The sequence below is a fragment of the Oryzias latipes genome, chromosome 16 (assembly GCF_002234675.1).
Source record: "Oryzias latipes chromosome 16, ASM223467v1".
Lineage (NCBI taxonomy): Eukaryota > Metazoa > Chordata > Actinopteri > Beloniformes > Adrianichthyidae > Oryzias > Oryzias latipes.
The window spans coordinates 7,005,897-7,028,007 of NC_019874.2; the positions used below are offsets into that span (position 1 = coordinate 7,005,897).

At 43.5% G+C, this 22,111-nt stretch overlaps 1 protein-coding gene across 2 annotated transcripts in view; it reads right to left on the reverse strand.

Moving 5' to 3' along the window:
- Window positions 1–22,111, reverse strand: part of zfpm2 (zinc finger protein, FOG family member 2) — a 117,535-nt gene that overhangs the window by 27,994 nt on the left and 67,430 nt on the right. Inside the window, exon 5 of one of the 2 annotated variants that reach the window (XM_011484912.3) lies at window positions 16,892–17,000. In XM_011484912.3, coding sequence (XP_011483214.2) covers window positions 16,892–17,000 — 109 coding nt within the window. Of the gene's footprint in view, window positions 1–16,891; window positions 17,004–22,111 lie in introns of both variants that reach the window. The other variant, XM_011484913.3, reaches the window with a different exon arrangement.

Consider the following 22,111-nt stretch of genomic DNA (forward strand, 5'->3'; position numbering starts at 1 on the left):
TTTTTCTGTCTCACTCACTCCTCCACCGAGCAGTCTGTCTTCCTTCTCAATCGCCTGTTTTGTTTCCCATTTTAATGAACAGTTGGATTCTTTTATTTCTCTACAAGTGCTGGATTTGCCTTATCACACCCCCCCCTGTCCCTTTGAGGGTTGCCAATTGGTTTTATCCACGGATGTATCATTTCTTAGGCTTCCTCTTTTTTTCTCCACAAAGAGAAAGAACCACTCCGTCAACAAGCCTCTCCGGAGCCAGAGATTAAAAACCTCAACATCACCTACCTTCCAGCGCTACTCCCAACTGGTTCGTGTAAAACTCAATTAAACTTGTCCCCGCTGAATTTCACATTACAGTACATTAAAGGGAAATTCTTCAAGCGTTATGACAAAGCTCCAACCTGGCTTCAGCGCTGCTGGTTAGGTGCTCTTCTAAGTCTTGCAGCCTTTTGGGTTTTGGCCTCATGTCAGCGCAAAAGAGGCCAACAACATTTTTTTTTTGACTCAGGGGAAAACAAAACTTTTTGATTTATTTATTTCCACACACATCAAAACCTGCGTCTAATTGATACGCTGCAAGAGTTCAGGCAACGCTTAGCTTCCGATGAAAGGACTGGTGCAGAAACAGGTTTTTGTCATCTTTGTCAGACAGTTAATCCTCTGAGGAACTTGGACTTTATTCCCAGATGTTCTTCAACAAGCACCTAAGTGTGCCAAAGGTGTTCTTTTAATGACACGTCTTTTGAAGAGCGAGGACAAACGTTGGGTCTCCCTCTATGAGATGGGCTTTCTTTCTCCTCTTTTTTTTTCTTCTAGCGATGGCTCTGAACTCTTTCTCTGCTCGTCATCCTCCCCCCTCCCCAATCAAACACCCAAAGGTGCTCTCGTGCTGGGATGAGTCTTTGAGGTACCGTCTGTGTTTTGGGCCAAACATGTCCGTCCACTGACCCGAGGGCAGACTCCGACTCGGACTGGGCGTCAGACCAAGATCACCCCCTCTCGCCACCTCTGCTTCCTCCAAGATCCCCTCCGACACGTGACATGTGTCACAGGCCCGGATCGGCACCGGGCCGCCCCAGCAGTTCAAGGTCAGGGCAGATCCGCGCAGCACAGAAGAGACAAGGAGAATCTCTTAAACCCACTTCTTGTCCGCCTTGGAATGTCGGAAAAGTTAATTTTTCCTAAATCCTGAGTGCATTTCATGGTGCTACAGCGGGCGCGCTATAATGTGAAATCTCCATTAGCCAAAGATGAGTGCTGCAGTAATGCAATGGATATGACAATTTTCTTGTTCTGCGAAGAATACAAATCAGGGATTTAAAACCCATGTAATATTCATAGTTTCTATTTTAGAGCACAGAAGTCAGCGAGGAACTAAGGTGATTATTTATAGCCAGAATCCAAGTCCAGGCCTGTTATTTGCTGTAGCAAATGTGTTTGATGAGATGAAAAAGAAGAGCAAGAAGTGTAAATAAAGCCTAAAATAGGGTTTTTTACAGCTCCAGCTCCTCCAAAAGCTGAGATTCTGGTACAAATGTGTTTTCTAAAGGAACGGTAACCCCAAGACGAGAGGCCAAAAGGCCACTATGTAATTATTCAGCACTTTCAGTGTCCCGCTCTTCAGGTATGTGGGGATCCTGAGCAGAACATCTGTTTACTCAGGAAGCGTGCTCTTTCCTCCTGTCTGTGCTTTTGAATAATTCATGGTGAGGGCCATAGGCATCGGTGCAGGATAAAGTGTTATAGATTAGGGCCCACAGATGCAGCATGCGATGCCCACGGAAACACACAAAGCAGGCGTGTGAACACAGCGGCTGCAAACTGAGATGCAGCACCAGCCAGCCAAAAGCAGCCCCGCACGCTTTATTGTCTGCAAACCTTTATCTCCAGCACCTCATTAGGTTGTTTTTTTTTCTTCAGTTACAAGAAATAAGTGGAATAATTTTCCTTACTGCAGCTTGTGTTCAAAAAGCATGACCTCTCCTAAATAGAACAAGGGAGGAGAGGAGTGCCTTCATGGAGAGCATCATTATGCTGATTTGGTCCAGCAGAGACTCAACTTTTGTTGACAGCCTGTCTCATCTGGAAGAAAGTGACTGAAACACTGTGACATGTGTTTTACATTTCTAAAGTTATTCAAGTGAAGGCTCCAAAGCCCAAATGACAACTTTTTTTTATCGACAGGTAAAGCTCCGGAGATGAAGAAGGGTCTTCACTCACAGTTATATGTACAAATATAGATAAAAGTATAGCTACTCTACAAAAGATTTACTACATTGTTACATTGAGCTCAACAATGGAACCGTAATCAATAATTTGAATGGATAATTGCCTCCTCTGGGTGTTTCAGTATATCTGGGGATGTGCTGTATTATAGCACCGATTACAGGAACAGGTGTTGTTTTTTAACTTTCATTTTAATCCCACACTCGGGAACAATGTTTTTTCCTTTCAAGCTAATGAATATTTTCATGGTCGTTTTTTATGTGTTCAGTGTACAAAGCAGTGAAAAACAAATTTCAGAAACTTTTTACTTCATTTAAATGTATTGCTTAAATCCTCCAGGCATCTCTAATGTCCAACAGTTTCGCCTTTATATATTGGAAAAGTAAAACTAATGAAAAAGAACATGCATCTCTATTTTTAACGTTCTTTTGAATCTGCATGTTTTATACAGATCAAGTTGCTTCTTTTCTTCAAAAGTTCATCACATCTTTGAAAAAAATCTTAGATTAATTGAAACGTTTTTGCAAACATGAAATGTTAGGGAAGGAAATAATAATAAAAAAAGGAGTATTGTAGTTAGAGCGGTTTTTGAGTAGATGCTCTCAGTTTACCAGCCAACAGTGATGGATGGGCGGGCCAGGGAACTGTAGAAAGGAGTCGGTGGGAAGACTTGCTTAATTCTTGACATGAAATATTACCGGCCCCACTCGACAGAGCCCACCTGCTTGGATGGTGTGAGAGATAGCATCCATCCCTTCAGTATGAGACACAAACAAACAAACAAAAGCTCCAAGACCCCTGACCCCACAGAGGAAGTACAACTGATAAGTTCGTGGCAATTTCTCCCTCCTCCTGCTCCTCTGGCTTTCCTTTGAAAAGCATTTCTCTGCCTTTGGCCCCCGTTTCACCTTGCTACGCCTGTGCCCTTGTATTAAAGGTAGTAATGGCTGCCAGGCTCCCTCAGGCCTTCTTTTTAATATTTGTCACTCATGAAAAAAAGGGGAGGGGGGGTTGGTAGATGATAAATCTTACTTTTGCCAGCTAAGGCCTTCTATCTTCCAAGAAGAATAAGAAATCAAGCCCAAAACACTGCTGTGCGCATTAGCAAGCTGTGGGTTTAAGCCGTGTCCGCCATGATCAAATCAGGATTTATGAAGCATCATAACTCCCGACAACTTCTGCGGCTTATTAATTTTATATATTTCTGTCCATTCCCTGATATTCCCAGTCTTGACAGTCACTCAAGATAAGGCAAAAGCATTCTGACAGGGTGGAGTGTGTGTATATATTTTTCCGTGTTCAGCCTCTTCCCTCCGGTTGAAAAGCATAAGCAGAAACCTTGAAGCTGCTGTGCTGTGATTTGTCTCTGCTTTTTGTCTTCACTTGTAACCTTCCCGTTTGTAAGGGGGCCTTAAATCAGCCTGGCTCTGCGCTGAGCCCTGAGAACGGCCCAGACAGAGATGTGTGTGTTCTCAGTGGATGTTTGTGCACACAGACGGAAAGAGGAAGAAGGGAAAGGAGGAGGTGAGTGGCTCCAGAGTCTCAGACGTGGTTGAATTTTAATCAAAACACTCACTAATCACCATTTACAGGCCAACTATATAAAGGCCTGTTCTGCGATACGAGGGGGCAACATCCTGATAGGGTTTAATTTAACTGGAGTCTAGGTCGAAAGCTTGATTTAATGTGACCCACAGGAACACTGAGAGAGAGGAAGAGAGACAGACGTGTCAGCGTTTTATGCAATGATCACATAAGTTCACATCAATAAAGCCTGAGCCCATTACCAGAAACACTACATGAAAGGGGAGGGGCCCTGAGCCAGCATGGCTGCTCCTCAGTGGACTGTATACCACACAGGAGGCTTCAACTTTCCTGACGGCTGCTTCACTTTTCTAACAAGCTATGCAGATGAAACACAACAGCATGCAGATAGACGGCACCCAGATAACACTGTTAGCCCCTCCAGCTCCGGCTTTCACCATCCAAAATGTTCGCTGCTCCTTCTTTACAAAAGCATTGAAAGAAAGACTCTCGGTTTCTAATCTACTTAAAGGCGGCAAAATTATTTTAATCATTAAAAAATGCATCAAATCCTAGAAATGCAGGTGAGTCGTAGCTCTCTCTTCTCTGCCTTCTTAGTTGTAATGTGCTCTGGTGGCCACAGGGTGGTGCTAACCCACCCACCGGATTATCAGCTGCCTCATAAAAAACAAAACAAAGAAGAAGGCAAACCTGAAGGCTTTGGTATGTGTATGTGCTCCTGACAGTTTGTGTGTCAGTGGGGAGACGGGAAGCATGGCTGTCCCTCTGACCATCAGGAGGGAAGACTGAAGCCGCTAGAAACATTTGAGACTTCGGTTAGAGAAACTGAACTCATTTTAAAGGCCCGTTCACACCGGGACGAATTTCGCCGGCGATTTTCGCCGACGTTTAACGCCTCGTGACTAAACAAAGGGCACCAATGTGAGTGTGCACACCGACGCGAAAAAACGCCACGCGTCAAAGCGTTAGAGAAACTGAACTCATTTTAAAGGCCCGTTCACACCGGGACGAATTTCGTCGGCGAAACGCCTCGTGACTAAACAAAGGGCACCAATGAGAGTGTGCACACCGACGCGAAAAAACGCCACGCGTCAAAGCGTCAAAAAAAAGAAACACCTCGGGTTCGTTTTTTTTTTTTCGACGCTTTGCGTCGAAATCTATTCGACCAATGAGAACGCCGCTTTTGCACACGTGTCTGGAGCTTCTGAAGTTACAGTAAAACACAACTTGGGGGCACTCAAACACAAAACTCCCTTGCTGAGCACACATACCAGCGAAGAAGATAGACGCCAAGTAGCGTCTACACTGCCGCGAAGAAATAATGACGGACATTCTAAAATATCCCCGAACCAAGCACCAGTTGGAGCTACTGGTGCTTGAAATATTCATGTTTTCTTTGTATGATTCTGACAAGCGCGTAAATACTTGCTCTCTTCTTCTGAGTGAAAAGCGACTTTAACAAGCGTAAAGTTGCGCAGCGCCACCTTGTGTACAGGAGTATTTCTGTTTACATTAAGCGCCATCTAATGTCAGGGAATGAAATTACATGTTCACTCGGCTCATCATCAGCGAAAATCACCTGGGAGTGAACACAAAAAACGTGGCGAAAAACGCTGGCGAATAACGCCTGGCGAATATTCGTCCCGGTGTGTACGGGCCTTAACCCTTTAACTACCCAATCAAGACAAAATCACAGAAAAATGTTTTTTCTGCCGCCTTTTGCATTTGTAGAGTAAAACACAAAGATAACGTTTTCAAAGTCCCACTCTGATCATCTTTTAATCTACTTTTAAAGCTTTACCAGTGGTCTTTTAATTATGATTAGGTTGTTTTTAGGCAAAATCAAAAAACGTTGTTGGAGGGACTGTTACGAAAGCCTGCACTGATTTCCCATCAACCCTTTGTTTACACGCCTCCTGCTAGATTTCACCAACAAACCCATCTTATCATTTTGTGCAACAAAAAAATGGTGAGCAATATCTGAGCTATCCAGCCGTACAGTTCTGATCCAGATTCCAGCTTAGACAAAAAAACAAAACATGTTCATGGATCTATTTGTCTGCAAGTGAATGCATCAGAATGGAGTGGAGCAGGGGGCTTGTGGCCCGCACAGTGTATTTGGGAGATCACAAGAGTCAATTTTCAAATAGCATTGTCTGTTTGTTCGTGATTCACAACAGTTTGAATAAAGAAATGTTAAGAAAATGCTACTTTCATTTGAATTTCCTTTGTTTATGTCCTCCAACATGAGAAAAATGCCACAAAAACATGTTAAAAACACCAAAAACACCCTTCCATTGGAGTCGGTCTTTAATAATATGTTTTTTGTGTTGCTCTACTGTTTGGTTAAGCAGGTATATAAAGAGTTAAGATTATATACTGTATTGGGTTTACACAATCCCAAATTGAGTGAAACTAGGTCACACTGAAATTATTTCAGCTCACCTGGTTGATGAGTGTTTGGTCAGCATAGCTGCTTCAACGTTAGTGTTCAGAAAAATGGGAAAACTAATTTCATGGAAGCCTTTGAGGACAATAAATGAAGTCCAAGCTATTGTGAGACTAAGGCATTGAGCGTCTAACCTAGATTATAATTTCAGGTTTTTCCCAGCATAAGCTTTGAGAAAAATTAGTTTAAGAGGAAAATTATAGCTCTTTGCTGTCATCTGAGCTTAATGAAAGTTGGTGTGGATCATTAATCAATGCATTAAACCGTCATACAGATACTTTTAAAGAATATTAATCACAACAACCCTTCAATAATTGGTGCACAGTTACAGAAAAGAGAGTTGATTTTATGTGGGTTTTGATTAGACAGATAATTTAAATAATGCTCGAGTCTTTCCTAGTAATTTTTAATAAACTTGAAATGTTCAGACCTATTCTGGCGGTGTGTCGGGAAAAATGAAACGTGTGCAACGATTGATGCATTCATGCACCTCAGCTCATCAATTATAACTCAGAAATAAACAAAGCTCTGGTTTTAAGCAGCAGTAAATCTATTTCTTTGCTGCAGGATACACTAGTGAGGAAATATGTGCACACAACACTCTAAAGTCATTTAGTCAAGCTGCCCAACATCTGAAGCAAAGTTTCTTTTGAAACCACAGCTTCCCTCATTTCACCTGCTGCTTTGTACCTGCTGCATTTCTCTCATTCTCCTCTCCTCCAGCTGCTTTCTCCCTAGCTACAACCCTGACCGAGCTAACTAGCCACTGTAGCTATCACACCCAGCAGTGTCTGACTAAGAGGCTGCTATGCGGTGACCAGCTGCAGCCCCAGTGACTGAAGTACAGAGCACTAAGGAGGCAAGCAGGATGTAATCTCCAGGAGCTGTTGATACAGGGAAACACGCGGGGTTTGGGTCAAAAGGATTAAAATGGTGGAGGTGATGGTTGTATGAAGAAGAGGGGATGGGAAATAGAGGAGGTTAGCAGCGGGCAAGCCACCCCATAACAGAGAGGAGTGGGAGATTACAGGAGAAAAATGGGGGAAGGAGGATTCCCATGAGGAGAGGGAAGGCAGTGACTCCAAATGGCATTGGAACAGAGCATTAGTGGCCACTATTCAACAGCATGCAGGCTTAGTAAGTTCAGGCATCAGGCGAGGGGTGACAGGTGTTGAGGAAAACAAGATGCAAAGGAGTCTCACAAAGACGCACGCCTTGGAGCTACTTTGTGACTGTGGCAGCCTGAAGAATGTCAGCGCCGGAGAGAAAAGTCCAATCTTTGAACAAAGAAGACAACTTTGTTCACTGATAGCGTGCATGAAGGTTTCAACTGAACCCTTCATGTCTATGCAAAGCGGATGGAGTCTGGATGCAGTTCAATCAGGAAGCACGTCAATCGCCCCTCCGTGAAAAAAGGAGCAGATATGAGACTGAAACCTATCGCGCTCAGACCCAAATACTGAGCTCACAGGCCTCATTTCACAGTGTGTGGGAGAGCGGGGTTCAGGAAATCTTACATCACTTCTTTTTTAATCCAGCTATCCGAGGGCTTGGATTCCAGTTACATTTCACGTTGAATAGACTTGTGTTTCCAGCGGTCTAGCCCTCTTGGAGTGTGCTGGCTAGTGGAGCGATGACAGATTGGCTTCCACTCACTGCACGAGGCAGCACAATGGAGCCGCTTTGACAGAGTTAAGAGAAACAGTGCATCAACACCCTCCCATCTCGCTTTCTCCTTCCACGCACACATGCACGCATGTTAGCACCGCTGCCTCTTCCTCCCGTCCCCTCTTCCCTTGGGCCTACAGAATGGATGGCCCTGTCTGACCTGAACGACACTGATGCCTGGTCCTCCACGCTGCTGTACCTACAGCACGGCTGTCTGCTCCGCTCTTTCTCCTCAAACACACACTTGCAAAGAGCGGGGGCACCCATCTCTGTCACCCCCCGCCGACAGGCAGAGGTCAGCAGAGCTCAGACTCTGCAGCAACCTGCAGGCTTTCATCTAAATTCAGCTAATATGGAGACAGTGGGACGGCTTCATCCCAAGTTCCTAACTCTGAGGATTCTGGCTTTGCTGACTAATCAAAATGTAACGCATCATACTTTTACTTTTTTACCCTCACTTATCACGATCAAAGCAATAAACAAAACATGATCTCCATTAGAATTCTTTTAACAGTTTTTTTTGTCAAAAACTGTTACCAAAGACTTACTTTGTGGGCTAAAAAGATTTCCAGTCAGTTGATGAAGTGTCAAAATCAACACACATGAATCATTCAAACGAAACAAATCAGATTTGTTATGTTAGGCGTCAAACTCAACTCGAAACCCCTGAGCAACAGACTGACCCGTTGAAATGAACAGAAGCTGCATGTGTGTGTCAGATTCTATGGTGTAACACCCTCATGGCACCACCTTGGCAAGCACCTCCATCACCCAGTTCCTGCTTTAATACCTGTACTTCACCTAAATACGACACATTTAAAGTAAGGCAGTGCAACGCCAGGACACTAAATTCAAGATCATATTCCACTATTAACAGAATAGAATATTGTTATTGTGACAAGTTAAATGTTATGTGCACCATGAAATTCCAGAGGCTGACATCAGATGGATTTAGACAAAAAGTAATCATTTTTGTCTTTATGCAGAGCAGCAGTAACACAACCCGCCCCTACAAGCTTCAAATTGACCTTCTGTCTCAGCAGACTAAACATGGAAAGAAAGCAATAGTTAGAATTAAAACTGTTTAAACATGTACAAATTATAAAAATAGAAGTAAATCCAGTCAATACAGCTTAAAGCTTTTGTTTAAAGGAGACTACATAAAAAAGCAATCAAGAGTTAAATAACATCAAATAAATAAAACTTTTTCTGTTCCACGAGAATAAATTATAACTGTTGTTAAGGTTAAATAACATCCCTGCTCAAAAACTTTATTTTGTTAAACATTATTATACAAAAAACATAGTAGACTATGGCAAAAGCTACTAAAAATGCAGAAATGTTGCTGTACAATTATTATTATGCCATTTATAGGCAAAATCTATATCTAGAACATAGTTTGTACAGAGTGACAGAGGTTTATTAGAAATTCACCTGTGAGATGTGGGAGGGACCATTGGTGAAGAGCACCCCCGCCCCCCTTTTCCCATCCTGTTGCTGAGAGCTTAGAGAAGAGAGCTTGTGTCCCGTGCCCCCCCCCCCCCCCCCCAGCGTATTTTCTGTCACAAATACGGAGGGCTGGGTTGATATAAGAGATTAATTGATCTGAATTGATCCAAGCTTAATAAATCAATAATCGATCCATAAAAGTAAAGATCAATCTTTTACGCCTTTCCTTTTCCAGTGACCTAACGCCACTCGCGTGAGATTTTGTGAGATTTGCCGAGATCAATCTAATCGGGGGGGGATCGAAAGAATTGAAAAAAATTTCAATCGAATCAATTCTGGAAATTATTGGTGATACCCAGCCCTAGAAATACGATCATTTTCAAATGGCATTTTATTATCGGTTTCTGATTCTCTATTTGAATAGAAAAATACTTGAAAATGCAATTTAAAGCTTAACTTTCTTTGTAAATGTTTTCCATCATCAGAAAAATGACTCAAGAACATGTTAAAAATACCATAAACATAAATCAGAACTGTTATAAAATGCTTACCGTAATGAGATTAAATAACATTCCTGCTCCAAAGCCACAGTAAACATAGTACTGTTTGACAAAAGTTACTTAGAATTTAGAAATGGTTTTTTAACTTCTTTAAGGGTAAAAGGGTGAAATGCTGTCTCTGTAGAGTAACAGCCTGAGGATCCAAAACCTTTTTCCCCTCTAACTCAATTTAAACCAGTTTTCTGTTGTTGTTTTTTTATACCTCAATTGTGGACCAAATAAACTGTGTTTGATAATCGAAACCCTCGATAACGCCTTATCTCATCCCAGACTCACAAGTTTACCAAGTTGAACATTCCCATATTGCATATCTCCCCTGCAGAGCTTATAACTGAATCCAGCACATGCATCCAGGTGTCCTTACCGATTTCATCGGACTTTTAGAGGGCCAGAATCGCTGAAATCCTTTGACCAGATCGCTCGATAAAACGACCTACTGATAAGAAACTCGTGTTTTGTGTGTGCTGCAATGAGAAAAGAAAAACTGGGATATTGCACTGATACTCCTAAGACTATAAGGTGGTGTGTTTTATTTCATGCAGGTGGATGTACAATCAATAAAATGGATTAGCTGCAAAGGTATGTATAAAGGTTATCTCTGAGTTCTTCTGTATGAACCTAGTGGAGACCCTGCAAAACAATTTTGTAATATCTTGAGCTATTTCCTCAGAGAAAATCTGATTATGTTTAGCTTAACCTGGAAATCGATTTGCAGGTGTATACATTATCAAAGGAGAAATGGCTCCTGCAGCACCAGCCTGCTGCATCCGTGTTACACTAGGTGAAATTTGGTTTCTTTGTTTTTCTTCCACCTTTACGGTTGTTTTTGCCCACTATGATCATCTGCTCTGTGTGCGCATCAGAGTTTGGTTCCACTGCAGTCCTGTGTCAACGCTCACAGGGACTTAAAGCAGCCGCTTTTCCATCACACTGACTGACTGACAATCTGCACAACCCTCCACCTCAGCGATTCCTCTATCTCTGCTCCTCCATCTCTGCACACACATGCACACACATGCACACACAGTGACCCCACTCCAGTCCCACCCCCCCCTTCCCAAAAACCAGAAATAAGGGCAGAATGGACCTTCTTTCCTGCCTGCAGCTTTTGTCTCTGATTATCTCCACGCACACACACGTGCACGCACACACATGCGCGCACAGTTTCTCAACCTGCGCCTCTGTGTTTTGGAGAGTTGGGGGGGGGGGCTCCACTCTGACCAATGGCATCCAGGAGCAGAGCTTTATCCTCAAGCACACTGACAATGCTTTTCACACCTACTTACCACAGCAGAGATGGGGGTGGTGGGCTGGATCATGCCCAGGCCTAAAAGCAGGCTAAGGGCTTTTTTGAAGACACACACACAGAACAGACCCTTTAATTACTGATTCAAGATCCTGCTGTAGATTAAATAGGAAGCCGTAGAGGCTTATTTTCATATCCGGAGAATTTTTCAATGAATATAAAACGGTCATTGATTGTGTGGTTAACAGAGAGAAGTTAAGACGAGAAATATAAAGTGAACTAATCACATATAATGTGATTAATGCCATAATTTTTCTGATTGAATACATGCAGTAGTGGTACGACATGTTCCAAAAATGAAGATCAGAATCCACTTATCTGTGAGTAGAGACGTCTGCAGAGCCTGCGCAATATTAACCACTGGGCATTTTTATGGATTAACAAAAGGTTGCAATCACTTTGGACATGTACATTGTGAGGATCTCTTCCTCCAACAAATAGTCAACTTTCCTTTTGGAACTTTTTGTTGATTTTGCCGTTTTGCACACATTAAACCTGCCCCGTGCTTTCTTGTTGAAGAGTGGAGACCCTTTCTCTTCAAACCCTTTTTTTTCTTATATTCCCTTTAAAATGTGGTGCTTAAAGCCAGCTCTGTGTGGTCCAGGTACTTCACTCAGATGATTATAATGCCATGAGGGTGCAGCACATATTAGCCACAGAGGAGCACAATGGTATCATAATTAATGGTCGCAGCAGGATTGAACGCTGCCCTGACATGGAAAAGTGGGCCTACTTAAGCTCTACAAGGCGTTTAAATATGCAGAGTGAATGGCACAACCCAAACCCTCCTGCTCTAAGGACGGCCCACGCTCATTAGCCTGACATCCTCCAAGGCACTGATACAAAGGCGACTGGCTGTGCTCTGAGGCAGGCTTACACAAAACAAACCACAAGCACACCCTCCAAAAATACACTGAGACCCAGCAACAGCAGCGTCTGCAAAGCAGAGTCTTCTTGTTCCTCATCAGTGCCCATCACGCCTTTAACATTTTCCTCTGAATTGCAGGTTTTGTCTGCGGGCTTTGTCTGCGCTGAATGCAGATGGACACATATGTGCCGGCAGCCAGAATGCAGCGTTCCTGTAATGGCCCTTGTCTGCATTCTGCCGATGTGTCTGGTGGCTGCGCTCAGCTGTCTCGCACAGAGAAACTGCCTCCGCAGCGAGGGAACAATGCCCGTGAAAGGCTGACGGAGGAAGCGTCTGGAGCTGACGTCCTTCATGTGGATCAGAATGCAGCAGCAGCTGCTTCTGCGTAGAGTTTAGATGATAACGAGTGGGATAGGGAAAAAATGCTCCCTTTAAGATGTTTGCAGACAAAGACAACAGAAAATACTTTGAATATGTATGTGTGTGTGTGTGTGTGTGTGTGTGTGTGTGTGTGTGTGTGTGTGAAATCCCTCCATGTGGGATAGCTAAGTCCTCCCAGATTGCTGAATGATCTGGATTTTCCTCTCTTTAACCTACTCCTCACTTTCCACACCTCCTCTTCATGAATACAGCTTCATAACTTTCCTCTGAAAATGCTTTTGTGGAAACCTCAGCTATGAGACACTTCACCAAACAAGTGGCAAATGCCCCCACCAGCGGCTCCTCTCCACCCTGACCGTACCAAGTTATCGCGTGGCTCAGTGCAATCAATTATTGTTGCAGTCAAATCATTAATAATTTCCTAATGAAAGTGATTCTGTTGATCTCTGTTGTCTTTTAATTAAACATAATTAGTCGGCTGCTCTGAGCTGTGGTGGGGACTCCTTTAGGGTACAATTTTGTTTTAATACACTGATAATGAATTTTTTACAATGAGTCAGTTGTTTAGTTATTATTCCGTCACAGTGTTTTACTATGTTCCCTGATAACAGATAATAACCATCGCACCTCCTGTTCGCGGCAGTCGTTTTTAAAGGAGGAGGGTTGAAATGAACAATTAAATTTGGATCTGGAAGAGTCCCCTCCTCTCTCAGATTAGCGCCGCATGTTGCTAGGGAAAGGAAAGAGGGCTTTCAGTGCCGTCGAAAAATGAAAAAGAAATGTCTAAAAAGTGTTTCCAGAGGACATGAAAAGGCCTGTTAGTTAAAGAGCGAGCAGAAAAAACACGGATAGATAATACATCAGTTCAAGGCAGTTCACTGAACGCCTCAGAGGTCTGCAAATGTGGATCAATGAAAAGAGCAAATGAAGGCATAAAGAGGATGTGATTATAAGAGCGGCTGCAGAATGTGAGCCGATTCAAAGACACTGAGAGGAAGCTAATTCGGCTCTGTCCGGGCTGGTGTAAAACGCCACAGCTACATTGGTCAATTCCGGCGTGAACAATGGGCTCCGTCGCTCGGCAGACTTATTGGACATGCCGTATCTGAATGTGGCCCGACTTAAGAGGCTTAAAGTTGAAAAGTTTAGGTGACCTCTGCGTAGCGCCACATTATGTGGACACACTGAATGTGCAGATCTCATTGGCTCACACATTTCTTGTCGGTAAAAAATTACTCAGCAAAACAACTGGCACCAACGGTAAACTGAGATGAATATTTCATTTAGGTGGCAAAAATGTCTTTTTACTGTTAAACTTTGATCTGAGTGTCAATCATTTCCCTATCAATGGACAAAACCTGTTTGTCAGGTTAGCAGCATTTCGGCAGATTCTCGACAGTTTTGGTGCAAAAATCTCCAAAAGCTGTCTCAGAATCTGTTTCCTCTGGTAAATGTTGCCCACTTTCCAGCTGCATTGTTTATCCGTGTGTTGTTTATCAGTGCAGGAGAGTCTCCGGAGGTTTCTCTCTGTCTTCCTGGCTGTCGTTCTCTCCCTCTCTCGGCGGCCTCCGGTGTTACTGTAACATATAATTACTCTGCAGCCTTGCTGCCTTTTTCTATAACTCCAGCGGTTCAAAGTGACTGTCGGAGTGTGGAGGAGATCATTGTGGGAGTTCCAGGTGGATTTCTTGATAATGAGTTCGCGCTGTAGTAGAGTTGAGGGTTTTAGTAATGGCTGGCTGCTAAAGCTCTTCCTGGGAGTTTAATGTAAAACAAACAGGGCCGGGCTGACAGCCTGGGAAAACAGATATTGTGTCTTTGCTGCTTCCACTTCAGGGCTCTCGCCGCCTCCTGTTCCAAGAAAGGGAATTCTAAGAACAATTTAAATTAATGAAATGGCTTTGGAATCCAAATTTGTGTCATTTGAGTGACTCAAACATTACTCATGGCTTATTTTTTTAAACGCTAGTGTATTTTGAAAAAGAAAAGAAAAAAGCAGGACGACAGTATGTAACACTGTCAGATTGAACAGCTTTATTTTTTTTAAAGCAAAATGATTCGTTGAATCACCAAATTAAGCTGAAAAAAAAAACTCCTTTTAGCTTAATTTAAAGAAGGTTACTGTAAAGAAATCTGTGGGGAACCTGCTGCTCTGAAGCACACGCTCTACATCATACACTGCAATTTTCAGATAAATCATTCTGCAGAGTCCTATCTTCCTCACTTCCTGAAAAGTTTCAGAGAAAGTGGATGAGTGGAAAAGCAGAAATCACAGGACACCGCGTCCATCCCTGCACTACAGCCCGTCAGACCAATCACCAGGCCTGGAAGACACTCCCTCATAGATTCACACTGGCAAGCCTCCAAAGTGAACCGCCACTATCTTTGGAGGCAGCTTTACAAAAAGTCGAGACCACTGAAACGTGAGGGAAAACGCATTCTGCAAGCATACTGTGCATTTAGATATTCACTGTTTTCCATAAATAACACTTTTCAAAGATCAACGAGGAAGCCAGCAGAGGGAACCAGCACCGAAGGAGCGCTCTGGACCTCTCCAGGTGGAAAGAACGTTCCTCTTACAGTCAGAGGAACACGGTTCCAGCTTCTAAACTATAGCAAAGAGGCTGAATTCAGCATAGAATCTGACAAAGATTTGACAGTTTTGGCACCCAAACTTCAATCCAGAGGGTGGACAGACACGGAGATCGGAACATTAAAAAGAAGCCAGCGGAGAAGAATGAGAGGCATAGATTGCGTCACACTCAAGAGTGAAAGAGTCAGGCAGCTGGACTGCTTCAAACGTCACAACACGTTCTGAACTCACTCCAGATTCCAGCAGAGGGGGGAAAAAACCTGGCCAGGAGCAAAAATGTGGGACAATTTATTCAGAAGAAAAGTCAAAAGAATAATGTTGACCATCCAATTTATGCCAACACTCCTCAGCTAAGTTGCTACAAGTCCTACATCTTCAATGTTTGACATCGTTTAGTACACATATAATAAATCCTGACTTAGCTTTTGTCTCACAGCTGCTGAGATGACAGGAGATGCAAATGTTTTACTTTGAGATTTGAATGAATTCTTTGCATTATCTGTGTGCAACAATACTTGAGGAGGATTTAGAGTCAAGAACTCAGACAGCGCAACAACAAACAATTCTCACAAGGGGTCGTCGGGAGATGAGCTTGTGTTTAATTTAATAAGGTCAAGCTAGAAGCGACAAACAAAGGAACCATCAGCAACACCCCACTGAGGTGAAAGATGCTAGCCTCACATGATGCTATCTGCGGAACACCCGCTCCACGAATAGCGGGGGACATTCGCTCCCCTTGAAAAGGCGAAAACAATCCTGTTATTGCCCTTTTTTGTTTCATACAGTCGCTCTCTGTGCAAAAAGATTAGAAGATTTTAAAGAAGTGCGTAATCTGCTTTAACAGCTTATCAAAACTTTAGCGATCTGGTGATAAAGAGCACAAAGTTAAGTAGCCGGTTAAGAGGATAACTCCCCAGTGCAGTCTAGTGATTAGCAGATGAGAATTGGGAGACCGAAAATCCGGGTTGCAAATCCCACTCCTGCCACATTCACTTTGAGGGAGAAGAGGCTCCATTTCAGCTTTGGGGGTATTGTCACGCTGTAATCATTTTTGAAAAGTGATAAATGAAGCCCCCCTTTCCTTCACCCTTTAGAATCCGAAACACAACTTTTTTTATTGGGCTCTTTCTCTCTGGTGAACGCCTTTCAGGACCCAATTATAGCTGTGGGAGCCGTGCACTTTGATGAGAAGTGACAGTTCAAGCATCTCCCCACACCATCTGCAGCAAACGGAGCCCTCCTCTGATCTGCAGAGCAGACTTTTAATGAGAGTTTGCACGACACAATGCCGCAGATTGAGGAGTTTATCTGAATGACTGGGGGGGTCATCGGAGTTTTTGCTTTGCTGTCACTTTTGCGTAAACAAAATTCACGTTTTTTTTTCATCCCAAATATTCATACAAATCCTCCTTTCAGCAGTGATTCATTAAAGATATATGACTGAGTTAGCAAATGAAGGAGGCAAAGCCATCTCATCTCCTGCTTTCCTCGTTATCTTCCCTGCGATAGGGATTCACTTGGTATAACAGAGCATTAATTACCTTGTGAAATCTAAAGACCATTAACTTTGTGTGTCAAGTGATGTTTCTCAGCTCTTAATCAGAGTTTTAGTGATATAAATTACCCTTTGAGTGAGAGCGGGCTTCGCACGCCTTTTTGTGCGTGTCCTTGCAGCTGTGTAGACGCAATTACTTGCGAATGTTTGTGACTTTGAAATGTGAGGAGAGGGGAAACAAAAGAGGAAACGGAGAGAAAGAGGCTGAGGAAGGGAAGCAGAAGAGGGGTGGATGGAGGACTGGCGTGCTGCTCTGCTCTGCAGAGAGATAACAGGATGCCAGAGCTGCCCGCTTACCTTTGCTGTACACCACGCAGTTGTTTTTGTTGTCCTCCGCTCCCTGCCAAGTCACATCCAGCAGCCACCTGGGGCCGGCGCTCAGCACCACCGGGACCGTGCTCTTCGTCTTCTGGTCGAGGACAGATAACAAACACTAATCATTTGCTTATTTTGGCGATTAAAGAAATATTAATAACCAGCGAGTTCCGCTCTTCTGCTTCTCTGAATGGCCACAAAAAGACAATTCGGGAAACTAAACAGCATGCAGCTCATGTCCGGCCTGGTTCCACTTATTGGGTGTTACTGTGAAGATGTGACAATGGCGTTCGGCTTAGTGAGTGTGCATGTGCGTGCTGAAGATGGCCTGCAGGAGAAAGCTGCATTTGGAGTGGTGACAAATGGCTGCGCTGGATCAAAATCGAAGCATCGGGGCGAGTGGTCCAGCATCTGATCGTTCAGATTAAGAGGAATATCCCAGGTGTCCGGGAATTGTAGAAAAAAGAAAAGGAATGGGATGGTGACTTTCAGAGAAAAGGAAGTGAGTGTTCTGCTGTGAACTTTGGACACATTGTGCTTCGCTATCGCCAGGATCTCACTATTTCCTGAAACAAGCGGGAAAGAATTTAAAGAATCAGTATCCGTTTCAAAGGCCGATTGAGGTTAGAGTTTTTATAATATGCCGGAAAATTATTCTGAATGTGCAAGGTCGTTTTTCTTCTCGGTCAGAGGTCAAACGTGGAGTTTTGTTCCTCAGAAAGAAAAAAAATGAAACAGTGATACAGAGAGCGGCATTCAGCGTAATGTATTCACCCGCTGCCGTGTCCCCCTGCTTATCCTCAGATGGTTTTCTGTTCTCTTTTCTTTCATTTTGCTGTTCCTTTGCTTCTTGTAAAACATGCGTTGGTGGTGTCTGTATGTTTGGGGGGGGGGGTATATCTTATGGTGCTGTACATTCCTCAAAGCTACAGTGTCAGTGTTTCCAGGCCACTGCTTTTGAACTCGCCCCCACCCTTCATTAGGATGTTGCAGAAATAGTTTGGCTAAGAGAAAATGGGTTGGTTTGCAATCTTGACACTTCATTTCTTCCTCCGTCTCGGGCAGTGAGGGACAGGATACTGTCCATCTGTCTGAAGGCAGCAGAGAAATACCAGCCCTCTCCCGCGCTTCTCACTTATTTCTCCCCCGCAAAAGGCAACAACCTTCAAGGATAAATGCAAATGTCACTTGAGCATGTTAAAGGTCTGAATTGGCACAGATATGCACAAAAGATGAGCACTGTGCTCCGGCAATGTGCCTGCATGCCCCCTCCTCCTCCTCCACCCACCTACCCATCTCTCTTTCCATGAACTCTATCCACTTGGAGGCTGATTTTTTTTTTTTTTTTAGGGAGAATTATTTACAAATAACAAATGCCTCTCAGAGGCTGATATGAATCTTTTTCTGCGGGCAAACTGAAGAAGACTAATTCAGACACATATAAAGGCACATTTTTAAATATACTAAATATACATATGTAGCTTTGCACATTGGCACCTCCAAACTGATCAAACACAGACAGGGGAATTGAGTGTTGGTTTTCTTATTCCTCCTCCTGGCATCTTCTCATGCCGTGCTGGCAGCAGATGAGACGGAGAGGACCTCCGTATTTTAAGTCATCCGCGATTTCACATTTTAAATTAGCCCCACAATGAAGTCTTCTATCTGGCTAACCTGAAAATCTCACACCCCTGTCAAAAGAGCAGAGCAGACCGGCCGATTGTTGCCATGAGCGACTATCTCAAATGGGAATCAGATTAACCCTTTCTCAGATCTCCAGACTGGAGCCACCTCTTGTTCAGAGGCGAGGGGCTTCTCTTCCACCCCCACCCCCCCACCCCCCCGTGCCCGAGGGATTTCATGATATTAGAGTTCCTCTGAATGTAGTCAACGGACACAAAATATTACATTAATAGCAACCACCGCTCTTTCTTTGCTCGCTGGAGCTGGGGCGGTGGAAACCTTTCAAAATTTATCGCGTGTCACTTAAATGTCAGTTTCTTCTATTTTTCGTTGCCGTCTTTTTCTTGGAAAGTGAATAACCGACGACACTCCCCCAGCACCAATTTACATAAACACCTCCAGTTACAATATGTGCTTTGTAAGCACGCTGCGTGTTGCAGCACACGCAAAGACAAAGAAGCGTGCGAGCGGCGGCGGCACACGGCATCGGAAGGATTAAGACGCCGGGCGACACTGCTGCACATGAAGGAACGTTTGCTGCTCCAGTCAAACAAAATGGCGGAGGCCTGGAGAAATGCAGAGTGACAGGCCGGAAACTGCAGTTTGTCCAGAGAGAGAGAGAGGGGAGGGCCCAACCATTCGGTTTTAAGGAAAACTAACGGCTACTGTGACGTTTCCGAGGCCTCTTCCATTAGAATCAGAACAAGTATGGTATGCTGACCCCTGTTGGTTGCTTTGATTAATCTACTAAAATAAGGATAAAACATATTTATTTATGCTTCGATTTAAATGAATGCACTCTGTAATATCTCAGTGTGCAGATTATCATCTGTGTCAGGGCCTATAAAGCTCCCCCAGCCTTCTCCTCTGGGTTTATCTACCTTCTGCCTTCACTCCAGTGGTTCCAATACTCTGTTGGTATTTTTATTTCTACTTTTTATCCTCTGAGCTCTGTTACCGTTCCTCCTGTAAGAGATACAGTGACCAAAACAGTGTAGTCAGCGCAGGAGTGATTACAAACTGATGCTCCAAATTCACTATAAAATGAAAATCAATATTTCCACAAGTTGCTGTAACATAAAAGATAACCTTCATTGATTTTTCTAGACTTAGGCCTCTCCGATAAAATCTAATATAAATTTTCAGCCCAGCGGATTTGGATCAGAGCAGAGCCGGGGCGGAACGATAAGTTCCGTGCACATCTCTCAGACTTGGATTATATATTTTTTTGTTCGCCTTCCCCTTTTCCCTCTTCCAAGCCAGGGCTGTGCTATTTATAATTGGTCCTGTGTGAGCAAAAGCTTCTATCAGGAATCTGTTCTAATTTTTATTACTGAGAAGCTAAAGCCTGTTCCAGATAATTTGGAAATTTCAGGGGAATTGTGATAGAGCTGATGGCACAGCCGGACCGACTCAGAAAGGAGCTAACCTGTAATAGCCTCTGTGGCTGCGCTGATTAAATGTTGCCATAGATGAAAGACCTGCCATCACCGCAATAAATTAACCAATCACACAAATCCCAAGTCGCTACTAATCCCTCCTTGATACCATGATCCTCTGATCAGCTGAAGGAGGTGAAGAAGAAAGTGGCTTGTGACACTCAGCCTTCTTCCAACTCCCTGCCTCCCTGTGTAAACAACAAGCTAATGATATCACCGCTGACCATTTCACCACCACTGGCTACTCTTAACCCGCTTCATGGTCAGGGCAGGTGAAATCGATACAGACCTTGGGTGGGAATGATTATTTTCCTCATCGCACACAGACACACACACCCCGCCGCCAAGGTCACTGACTGGCACTGTATCCGTCTTGATCCCACAGCTGCGGGATTTAGACAACTGAGAGATCAAACCAGCTCTGTCGGAATATATCAGGACATTCCCGCGGTTTTTACATTCAGCTTTCAATGTCCACTTGCTGTGAAAGTACTGCCTTTTCGCTCTTTTTGGTCATAGAGGATTTCGGAGTTGTTGGCCTGTCAGCGTGCCTCCAATAATTTTGACTGATAAAACGCGCACAAACATACAGGTTATGTCAAGTTTATATCCTCTGTTTCCAACGCGGGAGTGAGGATAAAGGATTTGTACCTGTTTTACCAGTCAGTTTACAGCAGACAGCACACTCACACCTTGATAACGTCCATTGCAATTAGTTGTTCACTGCGATGAAACAAATTGCATGTGGTCAACTGGAAATTTCATTAAGGGAGATTTTCCTCCAGCCCTCGTTATCGCTCTGCGTATTAATATTTTCTTAGCCTCAAGGATGGATGAGTTTTTTTGTTTAATAAAGAAGTCAACCCCGCAGTCAGTCCATGCTTTTTCCATGCTGAACCAGGTGCTCCACATTTGATTTTCTTCTGCATCCTGAAATAACAGTTTATGTCAACATCCTACATAAAGTGGGAAATGCCTCCATCTCTCAAGACTGCCTTTGTGTCATTTTCTCCTCCTCTAAATGGCCGCGGTTACATCTGCTGAAATGAAAAGATACCTTCATGCCGCCACCCCCCCCCCCCCCCCCCCCTCCCCATCACCCTCTTGAAGGCTACTGCATCTGCTTTTGGGAGACTAAATAACAGAAATATGCAGGAATTGCACACTAATTCCCTTTAGAGATAGATCTTGGCTTGTGCCCTGTCATAAATCAGAGAATTTCGATATGAAATGAGGCAAGCTGCTCTAATCATTTCTGCATTTCAAATTGGATCACTGGCTCAATCGCTTGGCTTTTAAACTGCTTGCCTAAGAGCAAATGTGAGGTGGGAGATAATTCAGCTGAAATCTCTGCCTGCTCTGTGCGGCAGTTAGTTTACTGCTTGAGTGCAAGAGAATGCTTTTTTCTGTCCTTTGCCCATCTTTCTCTTTTCAACTTGCTTAAATTGACTTTTCATTTTAAAATCGATTAAATTGAGAGAGTCACTGCTGTTCCCAGAATCTTTAAAGGGACACCCATCCCTGTGCGCATGTGCCTTTATTTGGCAGCTGCTATCATGGCGCCGCTATGAGGAATAAATATTTTCTCATTTAAATCAGCTTTTATCCTGCTGACTGGACTGTAAGCCTCAAAGTTCATGTGCTGCATTAGCTATTACTTATTTCAGATGAAATGCTCACAGTGCTTGTATTAATGCTGCATATGGGAGGTGCTGCATGATTACTGCATGTTCACGTCCCTTTTCAGGGCATTAGAAAGCAGAAAAATGACGAGCCATTTGGGATTTTGATCAAAAAGCCACATCCCATAATAAAAAGTGCACCGCGGCATAATTTCCTGTCTTAAAATGAATCTCCAGTTTACTAAATAAGAGAAAAATGGGGGGAAAGAATAAAGATTAAGAATGGGGAACACTATCTGTGCTCCATGCTCCGTTCTCAAAGACCTTCAGGCACTTCAAGGTGCTCCAACTCTAAACCCAAACAATTTAGTTTAAGCTGCAACTGCCCTGAAGACAAGCAATCCCTTTTCTCCACCCTACTCCCTCCATCTTCTTTCATTCTTTACCAAACTTCCTCT